This window comes from Trifolium pratense, linkage group LG1, assembly GCF_020283565.1.
Source record: "Trifolium pratense cultivar HEN17-A07 linkage group LG1, ARS_RC_1.1, whole genome shotgun sequence".
NCBI classification, from domain to species: domain Eukaryota; kingdom Viridiplantae; phylum Streptophyta; class Magnoliopsida; order Fabales; family Fabaceae; genus Trifolium; species Trifolium pratense.
The window spans coordinates 34,274,421-34,292,946 of NC_060059.1; the positions used below are offsets into that span (position 1 = coordinate 34,274,421).

An 18,526-nucleotide genomic window follows, 5' to 3' on the forward strand; every position below is an offset into this window, starting at 1 on the left:
ATTTTTTTTCTCTTGTGTTTTCTTCTTTTCTTTGGTGGGTTCAAAGGTAAAATTTTAGGGGATTCAAAGTGCAAAATATACAAGATATATACATAATTTTATTAAGTTCAGGGGGTTCAGTTGAACCCCCTCAGCTCTACCTAGCTACGCCCCTGGTGACATAAATGTAAGATTGGAGACAGTTATGTAGTTCTCCCAATTTCTCTATAAATAAGAGACTTTATATAAGTTCAGGGAATTCATTTTTAAAAGAGAAAATATTGCTTTAAATAAAAACATATGCATGTTAACACACACAAAATGCACAATTACTTCTTTTTTTTTTTTTAAAGACACGCAATTACTACTTAGTGGTTGAAATACTCAATTGAAGTATGAATCTCACCATTTACATTCAATGCAATTTACTTTTTCGCATAAATTTACACTTCAAAATAGTTTAGATTTTAGAATATCAAAAAACACCAAAACAATAGAACTTTGGATATGGTAAATATCTTAACTAACAAGTAACAATACATTTAAGATCTAATTGAAGTCCTAAATTGCTTATTAAATTCATTTGGTTGGAGTGAAAATTTCACTACTAGCAATGTCGTACGGTATCAATATTTTGATGATGGAAATAACAAAATCATTCAATTACATATTGTTGGGAAGTTCGAGGGAACTCGTGAGAAATATCAGGTCAAATGTTTCAGGATCACAAGAGATTGAGACACCATATCTCAACCCAAAACCTTAAGACATTAAGTTAATTAGTCACATCTCTTGTAAATCTAACATTCTTCTCATATACAGTCAATGTAGAACTTAACCACTCACACTTGAAATCCAACAATCTCTCCCAAGTGTGAGTTCTCATATCCTATAGTTGATCCAATATCATGATCCACTATCACCCCCACATCCTAGGATACTAGGGAAGTCCGAGGGAGCTAAGAGAAATATCGAGTTAAATGGCAGTCCAAAATCATAAGAGATAGAAACGCCACGTCTCAAGACATTAAGTTAATGAGTCGTCTGTGTTATAAATCCAACATTTTTCATTCATAATCAATGTGTGACTTAACTACTCACACTTAAAACCCAACACATTTCGATAGATAAAAATATCATTATTATTATTTTCATCATATGTAACAGAATCAAAACAGAATGATAAGATGAAGCACAACAAAGTTAACAACAAAGTCACACAATCCTACACGCTACGCTTTCCAACACCTATATATATAAACACAAAAATACAAAACCAAAAATCAAAACTTATAAATCATTTAAGCTAAATACACTAAAAAAACACTTCTTCTAAAATTCCTTTCTGTTTGCTTAAGCATTTTATAAATCAATATGTCATCTTCTCCTAACTCTTCTGCACAAAGCAAAAACATAGAGGAAGGTATTATATATGTTACAAAAATTTTGTTCTTTAATTAATTTCAATTGTTCTATTTTGTTAATTCTTTCATATATTTTTAAATTTCAATTCACTTGTAGGATTTGTTGGTGGTGTTGAGGAGAAGAAACCCATTCCAGTTAATGAAAATGTTCTTCAGAAACATGCTGCTTTTTTTGACTTGAATCAAGATGGTGTTATTTATCCATGGGAGACTTATCAAGGTTTTTTTTTTCTTTACATAAATACTTTTAATTAATTACTTTTTCGTAACTAAATAATTAGATTCAAATGATTAATAAACTTTGTTTAAGATCTAATTCATAGTGTATCTGAATCAATATCTAAGTAGAATAATTTTTTTGTTGAATTTTAATGAATTTCAACCGAATTTTGAAATAGTTCAAGCCATTTTTCTTCGCGAATTAGGCTAACACCAAAAACATGTGTTACAAGAAAATTTATTCAATAATTGTTTCAGTTAGAATTTAAACTCGATTTTTTTTCAAATGATTCATCTTTAACCGAATCTCATTGATACCGAAAACACCTCAATTGAGTACAAACACTTGTTATAATGTGATTGAAGAACACTAAACACAATACATTGGAATAACACTTAATTCAAGTTTGTAAAATAAATAAAGATCCAATTTAATTGTAGTGTTAACAATTTTTCATGATTAATTAACAACAGCAATGCGTGAAATTGGGAGTGGTAGGATGTTATCAACTGCAGCTGCTGTTTTCATCAATGTGGCCCTCAGTCAGTCTACTCGCCCTGTAAGTAAATCTTTTTATCACTTACAATCATGGTTTTATATTGCAGTCGCAGATGCGGTTGTTGTAGGTCAAAATATCATTATAGTTATTGCGATTACGATGAGATTGTACACATATCAAACTGCAATTGCAATGCTATACTATTGTGTTAGTTTCATTTTTTCTTTATTTGGTACTATATGCTTTACATATATGTTTCTAAATTTAGTAATGAGTGTATTAATAGAAAATAACATTTTTAAGTAATATGTCATCATCTATATATGACTTTTTTTGGTACAATATAACTTTTTTTGGGTACAACATCTACATATATATGACTTTCGAATAAAGATAAAGATGATTTAATGATATAAAAAAGATATTTGAAGTGTGAAGTGAAAGGATGTGCAAATGCCACGAATGAGGATGATCTAGATTTTGAGTCGGTGACAAGTAATTGCCACAAGATATATATGATATTTTTGCTATATTGGTAAAGAATATTGTTAAAGTTATAGTACTACTTTCACTAAATAGTAAATACTATATATATATATATTGCAAACTCCACATTTTAAAGCCAATATTATATATTTTTTTCTTCATAAAAAAAAGTCTTTATAGATGTCAAATCTATAAAAAATGTTAACTCAAAAAGTTTGATAATGATAAAAGATGAAAGATTTTTTTTTGTCATCTTATCTATTTTTTCGCGCGTCCTATAAATTTATCAAAATATTTTTATATGCTACTTAGATAGCGGATACACCCAAACGACATCTTACCAGATTTACTTTTTATAACGTCTGCTACTAAAGTAGTGAACGACATTTACAAAAAATTTCAAAAATTTCTCATTTTTGTAAAATTTACTCCCTCCGTCTAAAAAAGATTGTCCTTTAAGATTGTTTCACACATATTAAGAAATGTAATGATGTTGTTAAAAGAAATAATATTTTCACACATATTAGGTATGTTTCCTTGGGAATAATGCATATAGTAATTATTAGGGGTACAATTGAAAAGTATTACATTGAAAAGTGAGAATGACAATTATTTTGAAACAAAATTTTATTCCTAAAGTGACAATTTGAGACGGAGGAGAAATAATATTTTCACACATATTAGGTATGTTTCCTTGGGAATAATGCATATAGTAATTATTAGGGGTACAATTGAAAAGTATTACATTGAAAAGTGAGAATGACAATTATTTTGAAACAAAATTTTATTCCTAAAGTGACAATTTGAGACGGAGGAGTACTACTTAAGTATCTGGATGTTTTCTCTCCCGACCCCCTCATTTCTTTTATACCCCCCAAAAATTCAATTTTGCCCCTTGCGGTTTGAAATGTTTTTGCCAAAAAACTTCAGTTTATATTCACCGAAGCCAAATATTAGACCATTTCGGTAACTGCGAACCGAACATTAGCGTTTTCGGTACACAGAAAATGAACGTCAACTTGTTCGGTACCTGCGAACCGAAATGTGATAGATTTCGGTACGTTGGTCGCTGGAATTAGGCCATTTTCGGTAGCAGTTTACCGAAATAATTGTTTCGGTACCTGCGAACCGAAATGTCCCAGATTTCGGTAAGTGGTTACCGAAATTTATCAGCATGTCATATTATTTCGGTTCGTATAAACCGCAGTACGCCCCAATGACAAAAACGGAAATTCAGGGAGTAGAAAAGAATTGAGGGGGTTGGGAGAGAAACCATCAAGTATCTGGCAGTATCGAGGTGGCCCAACTTGGTAACAAGAATGGGTTACAAAAACTTCCCATTTAAATATGAGAGAACTGCTACTCCTCTCACCCCTACACTTTCCTAAAAACCGCACTAGTTCATAATTCATAATAATCACTTTTTGATAGCTCTATCTCAAAAGATGGAGTTCAATTAATACTCTTAAAAATAGTTGTACGGTCGTTAATATTACTTTAATTAATAATAATTTGTCTAATAATGTCATTGCAATAAGAAATATAGGTTAGTTAAAGGATTTACATGTGTTATATAATAAAAGTTTTTCTTTAAGCTTTTAATAATATAAAAATTATGTGAGCACTTATGCTAGCTACCATATATATGGTTCTTGTGTAGGGAAAATTCCCATCTCCACTTTTTCCAATTGAAGTTAAGAATATCCAACTTGGCAAACATGGCAGTGACACTGGAGCTTATGATTCTGAAGGAAGGTTGATATTTATAAAATCAATTAATTTTCTATATAATTTTTTTCTTCAATTCTAGTCATCATCTAATTATTAAAACTTGAGTTTTTTTTTTTCTTAAACAATCCCTAAAAAAATAATTATATTTCTTAGGTTTGTTGCATCAAAATTTGAAGAAATTTTTACCAAACATGCACATACACATCCCAATGCTTTGACATATGATGAGCTAAAGGAGTTGATTAAGTCAAACAGAGAGCCTAAAGATTTGAAAGGAAGGTTAGTTGTTGATTTCTTTATATTTTTTTTTTTAAAACTTAATATCCAGCCTTAGGACCGACTAATCTAAGGGGAAAATAAATTCGGCCTTAGCATTAATTAAATGTATTTTCCCTATATATCAAAAAATAAATAATAACAATTAATATGTTGCAACCATGGGATGGTCATATAAGCAGGATTGGGAGCTCGGTTGAATGGAATGTTCTTTACAAACTTGCCAAAGATAAGAATGGTTTACTACAAAAAGAAACAATTCGAGGTGTTTATGATGGAAGCTTATTTGAAGTGCTGAAAAAGGAACATACAAAAAGAATTAGTTCATCCTAATTTGGATGATAATAGTAGATCTATATGGACAATGCAAAAAACAGAAGTTTATTATATAATAATATACAAATGTTTAATTTATAGAATATATGCTCATACACATAATTTACACAGCATCTCAATTTGTTTATAATTTCATGGTTTGTAATTCATTTGTATAATTTCATTGTTTGAAATTTATTTGTTAAATGTATCTATTTATCATGTTGTGGAATATCATATTGAAATAAATAATTTTTATTTTTATTTTTTTTGCATTAATTAACACTCTGGTGTTTACGGGAACGGGACCCTTGTAATCTGGAGTTTGGTCGTGAGGTAAGTAAAGTCTGCCAAAAAATTGTTTCACCTAAAAATTGAACGTGGTTGTTGAATCTCGTGACTACCTCTAGTTTAGTCTGCTAACTATTATATGAGGATGTTGTCCCCTTGGGACTACCTGTAGTTTAGATTGTTGAATCTCGTGCAAGTTAGGTTGTGCTTGTATTAGCAACAAGCGAACGTAGGCTCTTTAGGTAGGTATGTAGGTGTGTGTTTGGCATCCGTAACTGCATAGCATCAGAATCTCACTATCGATCTGTAGTTGACCAGCTGCATAGGCTATGCACCATAGAACATGCCACAGTGCATGTCATAGCGATGATGACCACCATAATAGTAGTGGATAGGCATATATTAGCTAGTGTTAGCCACCTTTTCAAAAGAATTTCCAAGTCTTCATACTCATTGACCGATTCTTGTTTGCTTCAACTTACGTTCCTTCACGAGCATCTACAACCTCTCTAGTTCTTCCCGTTGTTTGCTTCCTACATGTGTAAACTGTTTAAAGTAAAGAAAGGGGTACCACTTTTATGAGTTCAAACTATAACTGCCCCTGCATATTACATGCAATATCCTTACCAATTGAATTATGTCGATGAAGACAATGTTTATGTAAATTTAATTAACTAATATGTGTTACGATGTATATATTAAAATATTAGAGCCCAATATGGCCCAAATCAAAAACAATGGAAGAGCCCAAAAAATAGGAGATTTCTTCTAACCACACCTCATATGGATTACAAAGAGCATATACTTTACTATACAATGAGCTAATGAGTTATCACTTCTTCAAGCATATTTTAGTTCAATTGAGAACAATAATATACATTAGTATTATCTTAAATGGTTAGAATTATCTACCAAGCTTAATGAATGTTACCTCATTTTCCACATACGCTCACAAAACAACTTGAACAAAATTATGTATCATTAATTTTAAATTATGAAAATTCTAATATGAAGATGTCTTGTTTCGACACTTTCAATATTTGACACATTCTTTATACAAAATTAGATTCTAGAAAGTAAAAAAATAGAAGTTGTTTCGACACTCTAACTTTATAACGTCCGCTATCTGATGACATTTACAAAATTTCTTATTTTTATAACATTCTACTTAAATAGCAAAAAGATAATAATGAAAATGTATAGAGCGCACGAAAAGTAGGCAGGACGGCAAAAGAAAATCTCCCCAAAACTAATGAAGTTGCTTCAAACTCATTAAATTTCCTTCTCAAATGAAACAATTGCTTCCTGCCAAACATTATATTATCAGTAAGTTTCTTTGATTAGGAAAGGTTGGTGTGAAAACACAAAATAATGGTTTCTGAGTTGTGCAAGTAACCACATAGTAGTTTCTTATGTATGAAAGGTTGGTGTGAATAGTGACAGAGATCCAATGCAATGAGGTTCCTAACAAAATTGTGTGCAATTAATAAGAGCACTTGGTCATTTGGGAGCCTAACAAAATTTTTGGTCTTAAATTATAAGTCATTTTGACAATTTCACATAAATTAACATATGTAATCAATTTTGTATCAGAAATATAAATTATGAGTAAGTTTGTAAAATTATTTTTTATTGATAACATGAGAAATATAAATTAAAAGAATTGGAAGAAAAAAAAAAGCAAAAAGTATGATACGATAAACAATAAAGCTTTTGTAAAGTAGTTTATAAGACAATTTTTTGTTTTTTTAGAATAATTCATGCTCCCTCCGTCTCATTTTAAATGATTTAGTTTGATCAGATATACTATTTATATTTCTAGTTTTGAGCGTATTTTTTTACAAATAAATAAAAAATAAATACTAGCATATAAGATGTTAAATTTGTTTCGATGAGTATTTTTAAAATATTAAATTTGTATATAATTTTAACCAATTCACAATTAAAAATATTAATGATTAAAGTTGTACATTAACAAATATGAAGTAGTCGATATAGCTTATAGCAAATAAGCTAACCGGTTGAATTTGTAGTGTTTGGAAAAATTAGAGTTTAGACTAGCTTATAAATATGAAATGACATAAAAAAAATATATGTTTAATTAATATTTAATTTTTTTCAAGTAAGATGATATAGGTAAAATTGAAAGGAAAAGTGATAAACTATAAGTTCATAAACTATTTGAAATAGCGCTTGAAAAATAAGTTATAAGCTAATAAAATAAGTTAGAACTCTTTTTTGAAATTTTTTACCAAATAAAGCTTTTAACGTTATAACTTATAACTCAGTCCTATGACCTGATACCAAGCTCTCAAAAAATAGTTATAACTTATAACCTAGCTTATTTATCTTCCTAAACAGAGCAAATATCTAAACCATTAAGTTTAATCTAGTGATGAAAGATTCAGGTAGCACGCTATAGGTTTTGCCTTCAATTTCCAACTCATTGAAAAAGAAAAGAAAAAAGAAGCAAGTGTCTAATTTATTTTACGACAGTGGAAGTGATTCGGAACAAATTTGTAGTATTTGTGTGGCATGCATTTCAACGATAATTTGACATGTCCCTACCCTCTGTACAATATGTCCCTTTCTTCTTGTAATTGTTTGTGCCTGCTCTCCTACTTATTGAGCATTTATTTTGCTCCCTACCACATTTTGTTGAATTTGGGTTTCATTTCTTTTTTCTTTCTAGGCCATGTAAATTAGGTTTCTTTTTGTCTTTTTGTTCTGTCATAGATTTCAATTCCATGTGTTTAGGTTAGACTAGTTGTGCTATACAGCTTCAAGGACTAGATTCTCTCTCGCAGAGTTTTAAATCTTATCTATTTAAGATCGAATGAATATGATGTTTCACACAGTTTTTCTTCTTATGAGTTTAATTGTTGTGCACTGTCGGTGTAAAAGTTTTTTACACATACATCCAATGACGCGTTGCCACATCACTTAATGAATGTAACACATCATGTGTTTTTAATTACCATACATGATGTGTCGTTATATTATTGGACGAATGTGCAAAATAACTTTACACTGACGGTGCATATAAATTAAATTCTTTTCTGATTAAATCAATCTCAATCATCGATTTTAAATCGGATAGTTGAAATCAGTTACTGCATCCTGCAGTAATGGCATGAAATCCTATTCCGAGTTTCAATAAGAAAGCTTTAAGTGAACACAAATATCATTTAATTATGGAAAATGCTAAATAATAAGGATACAAATATAGTAATATATGGTATTAGAACTTGTGCGGTCAACTTCACAAAAACTTAACAAGTATTATTTTTTTTTTCATCAATCCTATAATCCTTTTTCGTTTATTTAATTATTATGGTCTTTGTGTGTCACTTTTAAACCACCCACCAACCTCTATCACTGAATCACATGGACTACTTTTTTCCAGGTTGAGGGAAAATAAATACTACGAGTTAATAACTAAAAATATTCGATTTTTTATAATATATTTTTTATGAAATCTGAATTGAACCGATGAAAATCGAGTTTGTTTGGTTCAAATCAATCGGGTTTGTATTTTTAAAATTTTATGTAACTTATTTTTAAAAATTTAATAGAATTCTTCTTTAAATACAACTCAAAATTCAAAAGCTAGCGAAACATACAATCAATTAAATTAACTATTCACTCGTACAATAAGTATTCTCTAACTTCTTTCGGAACAAATTAACATCCGTTTGAACCTCTTCCACCAAGTCGTCAATAGATGTGTTTACTTCATTCCGCCTATTCCATAATCCAAATTGTTGCGTGTCAAATGTTTTGGAGCATCCGACAATTATATATCTGCTAATCTGATGCCCACCCCGCTTCATATTGTGTCGAAATGGTATTTCCTACCGATTCATGTCATTCTTCGCAGTATACCTGACAAATCGAGAAGTGTAGCCGCAATAACACCTGTTTTTATATGTCCGTTGACTTTACTTTTTTAAAAAACAAACTCATGTTAACCATTTTTCCCTTTTCCGACTTTAAAAAAAATGGAATATATCAAAAAATATGATTGAAAACCACCGTTAAATTTCTAGCCACTTTTATAAATTTGATACCAAACTGTTCCTCTAAAATTACAAGAACATTCCTCCAATTATATGTAGGAATGAGACCATACACATTAGTCACATAGATGAATAGTGATGGACACTATAATCTTTGAAGCACAGTTGAAAGGTGATTTGGGTATATTTGTAATCAAAAGGACCAATGATAAATTGCAATCCATATTCTATTTTTATTAATTAAAAACATGAGAAAGAGAAACACTGTAGAAAAAAGAAAACGTGGTGGATTCCAACTAATTCATTCATTTAAATTAGTATAAAACTTTAAGGATCCGTTTGATTCTATAGAAAGAATGTGGAAGAAAAGAAAATTACGCAAACCAATGCATGAATTTGAACTAAAGTTAGTCTAAATTTATACATTGATTTACGTAATTTTTTTTTCTCACACTTTCTTTTCATAGAATCAAACGAACCATGAACTCCACATACCAATCCAATGTTTTTATAGAAAAATAGAAAAGTAGTTTAGTTATATTTCTTTGTTTAGATTAATTAATAGCTAGATTTTCTATAATTAAAACATCACAAAATAAGAGGCAATTGCACAAAAGCATATACACGTGCATATAGTTTTCACAGTGAAACGTGTTGTCTTCAAGTCACATAAACAAGTGGATGAATATGAATATGGTAGGGTAGCATGCACGTGGTTTTTAAGTCCTTCATCTCAATATTCGATGGCACACACACATCCACAATGGATAACTCAACCCTACAATCCAATCACCACTTCCAAAAATATATGTCCTGTCGGTGTGTAAAGTTATTTTGCACATGCGTCTAATAATATACTGATATATCATGTATGGTAATTAAAAACACATGACATGTCATATTCATTAAATAATGTGGCAACGCGTCATTGGATGTATGTGTAAAAAATATTTACACCGACGGTGCACAACAATTAAACTCTTCCAAAAATAAGTTAGTATTAAATAAACCAATCATACAAATAAAAAATAAAAAGCACGCTAACTAGTATTGTACTTCCTCCGTCCCATATTATATTATAAGAAGAAAAAAATTACTTTTTCTTATCCTAAATTATAAGCAGAAGCAATTCATTTTTATTATTTTCAAGATTTACTTTTATTTTGCGTAAAAAAAAAATTTACTTTTACTTATTCTCATGAAATTTAATTTAAATTGCATTTAATTTACTCTCTATCTTCTTTTCCCTATAATCAATAACCAATAAAAAGTCATACTTCAAATTATCATATTCAATTTTTCTTAATAAGCGTGTAAACTTTATTTTTACTTATAATATGGGACGAAGAAAGTATTTGTTAAAAATATACATCAAATTACTACTCCTTCCGTACTAAAATATAAGTCAATTTGACCATATTATAAAAAAGAAAAATTATGAGTTGATTTACAAAATAGTATAATAAAGGATAAATTGAAGAATTTTTTAAAAAAAAATTAATTTAGCATATAATAAAAAATATTAAATACTTCATTGATATTTTTTTGAAAGACAAATACTTCATTGATATCGTAAAGAAACTTATTTGATACAATAAAAAATAGATGTTAAGCCACTAGACTTTGTCTAATGGTGAATGATTTGGGTAGTATGTATGAGGTCTTAGGTTCGATTCTCATTGTGAACATTGTAAAAAAAAAAATAAATGTTAAATTTTGAATCACATAATTTTTTATTATTTTTAAATAAATAAATCAAAATCGTTAAATAGTACTTTCGTTAAATTAAAATCTTATACTTTTGGAACTTTAACTCATTTATTAAATTTTATTTATGTATTATAGAAAAATAACCATTTATGTGTCCCTGTGAGCATAACATTTTAATGATCTCTTAAATTTTTTATTTTTTACTTGATCAAATACACCTTAATTCACCCATGAATTGGGTACCCAAAAAAAAAATTCATAGATTAATTTGTAGTACCCTTAAGCATGTGGTCAGAAGTTCAATTAAAATTTCATATTTAAAGAAAAGAATTTGAATGGGAGAGGAGAACTCAATTTGTATGCCCCACAAATTCTCCGACGTAGATTAGTCATCGGCATCGAAAACTTCATACCAATTTTATGGTAAAAAAAAAAAGCTTAATTAGTAAAATGGTCCCTTAAAGACATTTTTGGTTTCATATTGGTCCCTTAAAGAAAAAAAGGTCCAAATAGGTCCCATAAAGAAAAAAAAGTCCGAATAGGTCCCTTAAAGACATATCCGTTAATCAGTTTGGTCCTATTTAGACATCTTTTTAGGGACCAAACTGATTAACGAATATGTCTTTAAGGGACCTATTCGGACTTTTTTTTCTTTAAGGGACCTATTTGGACATTTTTTTCTTTAAGGGACCAATCTGAAACCAAAAATGTCTTTAAGGGACCATTTTATCAATTAAGCCAAAAAAAAATCATGCTAAACAGTTTCCCGGGTCACTTATTAAGTTGGGTCTTGCTAACCGGTGCCCTTGGGGCACTAGTTAAGGAACCAAAAAAAGAAATAAAATAAAAGTTGTGCATGGAAAACATCAAAATATAGACTTTTGTTATATTGACTACACTATTTCCAAGTAAAACTTTCTAAATTTGAATCCTTAACAAGTGCCTCTGAGACACTATTTAGCATTTGCCTATTAAGTATACTAAAAAAGGAAAATAAAAGATAAAGTTAATGCTCAAAAGTCAAAAGATAACTTTTTATGTTTTTAATATGTTAAATGCACAAGTTTCGAGACAAAATTTCCATATTACTAGTATGCTTAACTTGTGTCCGGTGGATTTTTTTTAAAAAAAAAGATACACCTTAATTCATACAATTAAAAAAAAAAAAAAAAAAGTGTTGTAGTCGCTATCAGACAACCTACCCTACCTTTGTGGTTTCCTCCTTCTTGTACTTTGTAGTAGGATAGGAACAAACAAACTTGTTATTATTATTTCTTACGTTGTTGGCCAATTGAAGAAGAAGGGTTGTTTTTGCTTTGATTTCCATTTGTTTTTTTTGAAAAAAAAAAAGGGACTTTTGAGTTCAAATTGTAACTGGGTTTTGATTAGTTTCTGGGTTTCTTCAATTTTTCTCACAGAAAATGGAAAGAGATTTCATGGGTCTATCCTCAAAAGAATCATTACCTACGACAAAGCATGAGATTAACAATGAAGGCTCCAAAGACTCAGGTATGCTTTTTCTTCATTCAACTATGATTCTTTTAGCTATTTAACTTTTTTTGTTTGTGCTCTTTTTATGTTTTTGAGCTCAAATTTGTGTTCTTTTTATGTATCAAGTTTGTAATTTTGAATAAATAATTATTTTGCAGTTCTTTACATGTTTTGTTGATTTATGTTTGAAATTTGAAAACCTCACAACAAAGATATAATACATAGAGAATATTTAGAAGGTGAAATTTAACATATAATTGAAAATTCATCCATGAATTGAATTACTTTTTTCCACATATTGAAGGATGTAGTAGTGTACCAAATTGATTCTTAAGTGGTGTAGTTTGATATATGAATATTTTTTGGTTTTAACGCTCCGGTTTCCGAGGAGAAGGACTCTGGTAATTTGAAGTTCGGTTGGAAGGTAAGTAAATCATGACTAAAGATTGTTCTAGTTAGGGTTCGAAATAGGGTACTCCCGATCAATTTGACATCAACTGAAGCTCATTAATCACTTAAGTCCAATCATTTGGTTAATATGATATGCATATGTTTTACTTTAGCTTGATGGTTTCTTTGTGGATATGTGTAGGTTTTACAAAAGTTTCAGCAGTAAAATGGCCGTTCATGAACAAAGTCTCGGCTCATCCATATATGATGCCTTTTAATGTTTATGAAGAAGATAAGGCTAAAATGATATCTTCTGGTTTCATAGAGGTTTGATTATACTATACCCTTTCTCTCAATTTTTGTTTATTTTTTCAAAACTGTGAACTTAGGAATAAGACAACATTGTAGAGCGTGTTCAGATCGGTATTTTAATTTTCAGCTCAATCTGCTTATGAAGTTGATTTTCAGATCCGAACATAATTTTAGGATGTTTTGCAACATATCATGTTTGTCCATTCAATAAGTATAATCTGACGTCTTTTTTCACTTCCTTGCATTGTTTGTTCTTACTATTTAGAAATCTTTCAAACATGATGGACAAGGTGGCTTTCATTTTTCCGCAAATCCGTATCATGTACAACATGATGTGAATTATATGAATCGTCCTCATGATGCAAAGATGTTTTCAGTTTCCGCGGGACATTCGTTCCTAAAGAATCATTTTGCAACTTTTGGTCAGAACATGAATGGCCCTAATGTGAAGCAGCCTCTACTTGGGGGATTATCTGTTACAAAACCTCATCCAGTTCTTCCAATCGGTGGTACTGTTGCTGGTTTGACTGAACCATGGTAATTTTAGTTTTATGCTTGAACTTTTTTTCTCTTTCCGGAGAAATGGTTTGAATGCAACTTACTTGTTTGTCTCTAATTTATATATGATTCTTTGACAGTGTGAAACCATCTGCATCTGCTTCTCAACTTACCATGTTCTATGCCGGTACTGTGAACGTCTTCAATGATATCACTCCTGAGAAGGTATTTTTCTCTCGTATATATTCAACTAATCCATAATTAGTAGAAAATAAAAACCCTGTTTGGATTGGCGTTTTGAGTTTATCTACCGGCCTAAACACTTGTGAGACTGTTTGGGGGAGCTTATAGAAACAGCTTCTGACATGTCCATAAGTTGTCGAACTCGTTTCATAAGTTGTTTTCAGTTTATTTCCATAATCTCCAGGATAGTTTATATAAAAACATTTTGAATTTATTTTCATGTTTTGTTGCAGAAATAACTTATACATAACCACTTATATGATAAGAAGCGCTTAATTAAGCTGCTTATCCAAACATGGTCTTTTTTATTCTGACAGAAGTTAAGCATAAGTTTAACCAATTTTATTCAGGCAAAAGCCATCATGTTGTTGGCTGGAAGTGGCATATCTGCAGCTTCAAACTTGGTTCAACCTGAAGTTCAGGCACCTAGTTCAAAGTTCGCATCGGGTGATGATGGTGTGCCTATGAGTCCACCTGTAAATATACCACCCTCCTCCGGTATTTCTAGTCCTTTATCTGTTTCTTCACACACCGGTCCACAATCAGGGAGTGGCTCAAGTAGCAGTGATGAATTTCTAGCTGCTAAAACATCTAGAGGTCCTACTCCTACGACCTCTGCTAGCAAAGTGGAGACTCCAAAAGTAGTCAATGCAACCACCATGTTTTCGTCAGGTATGTAACAACAGAGGTCCCGTTTTCTTCACATGTTTCCTATTATTATTTTCAATTCAACTATAGATTGAATACTTTCCTCACCTTTTCTTTTACAACTTTTTGAAAAGAGATTTAGCATTTTAAGAAATTTTAAAAATGTTAAAATATTTCTAAAATGAATTTTTCCTAGCTATACTCTTATCTTCTCTCTGGCACAACTATTCACTATATGAGTTCCATATTCTTGTTTAATGGAACTGAACTGGCATATAATATTTTATGCAGCTATACCGCAGGCCCGCAAAGCATCATTGGCTCGATTTTTGGAGAAGCGCAAGGAGAGGTTAGAACTAACCTTTTTCATTCAACAAGTTATCGTCTTTAAATTGTTGAGAGTTCTACATTAGATCTGAAATGACCTAAAAAATCTTTATAATTGAGAGGCATCCCTTAACCTGACAAGTCTGTTTTTTGGGGTTGTGTTAGGCGAACACAAATTATATGATGGTCTAAGAGCCCATTCAAAATCCTTTGAGTCACGCGTTATCGGACCACTAGGGTCATGCTCCAGATGTCCAATCCTGGGTGTAAGAGAGATGTATTGACTATTGAGGTCCCACATCAGATGTGATATGGCCTGCAAAAGTCTTTATAAGTGGTAGACGTCTCTCACCTTACAATCTGGTTTGTATGGTTGAATTAGACCAATATGAATTATAAGGTTCATTTTCACGGTTTTTTAACTTTTCCTGTTAGTAGTACTAGGACCGCTTGTTTGCCTCTAAAGTGGTATAATCGGGTGGAAATTAGGCGAAAGATCATTAAGATTCTTAAATGTTTCTGTCCATGCAGGGTGATGAGTGCAGCACCATATAACCTCAACAACAAAAATTCCGAGGATGCTCCAATGCCAAATTCAGTGGTTGCAGCGAAGCAAGGATAACATCAGATGGAGAACATTTTGATCCAACATGTAGCTTAATATATTTTAGGAAGATAACTCTATTCTTCCATAATGAAATTTAAAACTTATGCTGAGATTCTTAAGTATCTATCAAACAAACTATGTTTGATACATAGGAGGTAGGTCTTTCCCTTAAACTATTTTGTGGTGGAAGGACTTACCTTGTACTACTTAAAAAATGGGTGGATTCTAGCTTAGCTTCCAACAATATAGCATTAGCATAGACCACTATGTAACTAAATTTGACAATGTGTTGAAGTTAAAGTGGAGAATTCAAAGCAAGTTTAGTTATACAAATTTTGTATTAAGGGAAAGTTGCTTTGATGGTTTTAGTTTGAAATATATATATTAATCTTGTAGAAAAATGATGATTTTTACATCAATGTATTGTGGTTATTGTAATGTATTAAGATATAATTTGTCATGCAATATTTGAGTTATCTAAGAGGAATTATTGTTCACTTCACTAACATAGCTTAATAACTATAATATTTGTTGGTCAAAAAAAGGTTTGATCTAAACTTTTGCTACAAAGTTTGTTTAATGACTTGCACCAAATAATTTACCATAAAAGAAATAATCTCTATCAAATTCTTTTGAACACATAAGCCATACTCCTTTTGAGATGAGAGTGTCAAGGAGAATTGTTGGCAAAGGTGATCTTTATAGAAAATAATTGCTACTAATTATGTTTTGGTTCTTCACATAATTCAATCAAGAAACTAAAATGTTCAAACATTTATCACATGAACTTAGCTCAGTTGGCAGAAACATCACATTATATATAGAGAAGTTGAGGTTCAAATTCCGAACATTCCATTTATTCGGAATTTTTCGCCACAATGATATTTAATTTTAAAGTGAAATCATAATCAATGTGTAGAAGAAAATATAGCAAGGAGAAATATCTACCAACCATATTGGTATGGTGTAAGTGTGTAACCATCAGTCACGTTTTCAACGAAAGAAGAATATTAATATTTAATGGACATGACTTGCATTCGTGTCAAAGCCTTCAACCAATCATCTTTTGAGGTGATATTTTAATTGTTACTATTACATTTACAACCTTCTAAGGTCATTTTCAAGACATGTGATCATGTTTGGCTTTTATATATTCCATTCCATTGTTCATTAAACAAATCATATGACTCAAAGAAAGTAGCACGTCATATTACTCATTTATGTTTTTGTTATACTTACACAAGAAGAATATTATTAAAAATATAATATATATAATAAAATTATAAATTTAATATCTAGTTTTTACATATTAAATTCAAATTCATATCCATGTGTGGTTAGGTTCAGCATAAGAGGTTAAACTTCTACAACATAACGAATTAAAGTTCGAATCTTAAATTGTAAGAGATATTTAAATTAAATATCTGACACGTATAATATAAGTAGAAAATCCTTGAAAACCGAATCCAAAAGTAAACCTTTTCTAAAGGGAAATGAGTGAATTATTTGAATATTTCTTCTTCTTTCCCTTCTTTTCAAGCTTACTCTTACTATTGCGGATAAAATATTTCTTATGGCCAAACGACTTAAACACAATGCTTTGATCTTCGATCTTTAAGAACCCAAGCAAACCATTGACTTTACTAACCTCAGCTTAACCGAAGTAAATATTTTATCCCTTACGTAAACTTTTTCTCTCTATTATTCTCTTTACTAACCTCATTACCATATAGTTCAACACTGTTTCAAATATCAATCGTTGATTTTAGATTGGACAGTTCATGTTACACAATATTAAAATTAGGAAAATGCTAAACAGTATCCCGGGGTGGTTAAACATTTAAAAATAGAAATTCTGCCTCGAAATGTGTGCATTCAATATCTCAAAAGTATCAAAAGTTTTTTTTTTAAATACTAATTTTATTTTATTTTTCCTTTTTTGGTATGTTTAACAAGTGCCTCGGAGTCACTGTTTAGCATGATGCTTAAAATTAACTATAAACGATCTCATACATCCATTATAAATCAAACAGTTCAGAATAATAACTACATGACACAATTACTGCATATAATCCAAATCCGATTATTAATATGAAGATAGGAATTGATGTACATGATGGTGGTAATTGAGAAATTAATCAAAGTCCGAAAAAGTCTTTTTGAAGATAATTAGTCTCATTTCAACATAATTATTATCTCTGTGTTTGAGCACTCACACACATAAATGGTTATGAATGAAAAAATGCAACAGAATAATAAATTAAATTATGTATATTTTTAAAATAAAACAACTAAATGTGAAGAGATGGCGTAATTGACCAATCATAAAGCTGTTTATCATAAAATGTTAAGAGTTTGATGGAAAAACTCGAATCATAAAAAGAAAACAAAAACATGGGATTACATTCGTTTAAAGTCGTTTTTTTTCATGGAAGGAAAAAAAACGACTCGAATAAAAACGCTATCATCCAACCAAAGGAAATAATTCCTACAATTAGTCCTACGACACTGCATATACCTGCATTGTTAAACAAATTAATTTTCAAATAAATAAATGATCATATGCTTTAAGCAATTTTTATCCATCTCAAGTTCATGTCATCATCTATAAGACTCTTTGTTCCTCTAACTATACAAATAAGGCTAGAAAAAACTTATGTTTTGGTCCTTTTGGTCACCGGTCAGAATCTAATTCTTACGTTAACTTATTTTGCTTAAGTGGAATCAAAATGAAAATTTAGCTCATAAACTTGTAGAATTTCCCTTTTATATATATATATATATATATATATATATATATATATATATATATATATATATATATATATATATATATATATATTTGAGAATTTACTTTAAAATTTAGAAATTTAACTGTTATGAATATTATTTAAATTTACATAAAATATAAAATTAGTATATTATTAATTTTAAATTAAAAAATCGTTTTTGAATTTTAGATGATTCACACTCAATTGATTATCTCTCATTCTCATGAATTAAATATGACTATATAGTCATCATTTCAATAACAAATGATACAACAACTATATTAATATG

The 18,526-nt window shown here is 30.0% G+C and overlaps 2 protein-coding genes across 3 annotated transcripts; both read left to right on the forward strand.

The window, feature by feature from the left end:
* Positions 1 to 1,135: 1,135 nt before the first annotated feature.
* On the forward strand, positions 1,136 to 5,036 carry LOC123922618 (probable peroxygenase 5). The gene is made up of 6 exons (XM_045975318.1): positions 1,136 to 1,402; positions 1,501 to 1,623; positions 2,097 to 2,182; positions 4,269 to 4,363; positions 4,493 to 4,618; positions 4,798 to 5,036. The coding sequence occupies exons 1-6, from the start codon at positions 1,354 to 1,356 to the stop codon at positions 4,946 to 4,948; spliced, it is 630 nt and encodes a 209-aa protein (XP_045831274.1). The 5' UTR covers positions 1,136 to 1,353; the 3' UTR covers positions 4,949 to 5,036.
* Positions 5,037 to 12,034: 6,998 nt separating this feature from the next.
* LOC123909927 (protein TIFY 6B-like) lies at positions 12,035 to 15,816 on the forward strand. 2 transcript variants are annotated; one of them, XM_045960867.1, is made up of 8 exons: positions 12,125 to 12,254; positions 12,369 to 12,459; positions 13,034 to 13,158; positions 13,409 to 13,680; positions 13,782 to 13,866; positions 14,235 to 14,556; positions 14,824 to 14,881; positions 15,391 to 15,816. In XM_045960867.1, exons 2-8 carry the CDS (start codon positions 12,372 to 12,374, stop codon positions 15,479 to 15,481), a joined length of 1,041 nt encoding a protein of 346 aa, XP_045816823.1. In that variant the 5' UTR covers positions 12,125 to 12,254; positions 12,369 to 12,371; the 3' UTR covers positions 15,482 to 15,816. The 2 variants fall into 2 exon arrangements, with proteins under 2 accessions (XP_045816832.1, XP_045816823.1); XM_045960876.1 differs by having other exon boundaries at positions 12,035 to 12,459.
* Positions 15,817 to 18,526: the final 2,710 nt, after the last annotated feature.

Bases quoted from the DNA above. Each gene is read 5' to 3' on its own strand.
- LOC123922618 (XM_045975318.1), top strand. From the start codon at position 1,354: ATGTCATCTTCTCCTAACTCTTCTGCACAAAGCAAAAACATAGAGGAA. The intron at 1,624-2,096 runs GTTTTTTTTTTC...AATTAACAACAG, and splicing joins TCCATGGGAGACTTATCAAG to CAATGCGTGAAATTGGGAGT. The intron at 4,364-4,492 runs GTTGATATTTAT...TATATTTCTTAG, and splicing joins GCTTATGATTCTGAAGGAAG to GTTTGTTGCATCAAAATTTG.
- LOC123909927 (XM_045960876.1), top strand. From the start codon at position 12,372: ATGGAAAGAGATTTCATGGGTCTATCCTCAAAAGAATCATTACCTACG. The intron at 12,460-13,033 runs GTATGCTTTTTC...GGATATGTGTAG, and splicing joins TGAAGGCTCCAAAGACTCAG to GTTTTACAAAAGTTTCAGCA. The intron at 14,557-14,823 runs GTATGTAACAAC...TATTTTATGCAG, and splicing joins AACCACCATGTTTTCGTCAG to CTATACCGCAGGCCCGCAAA.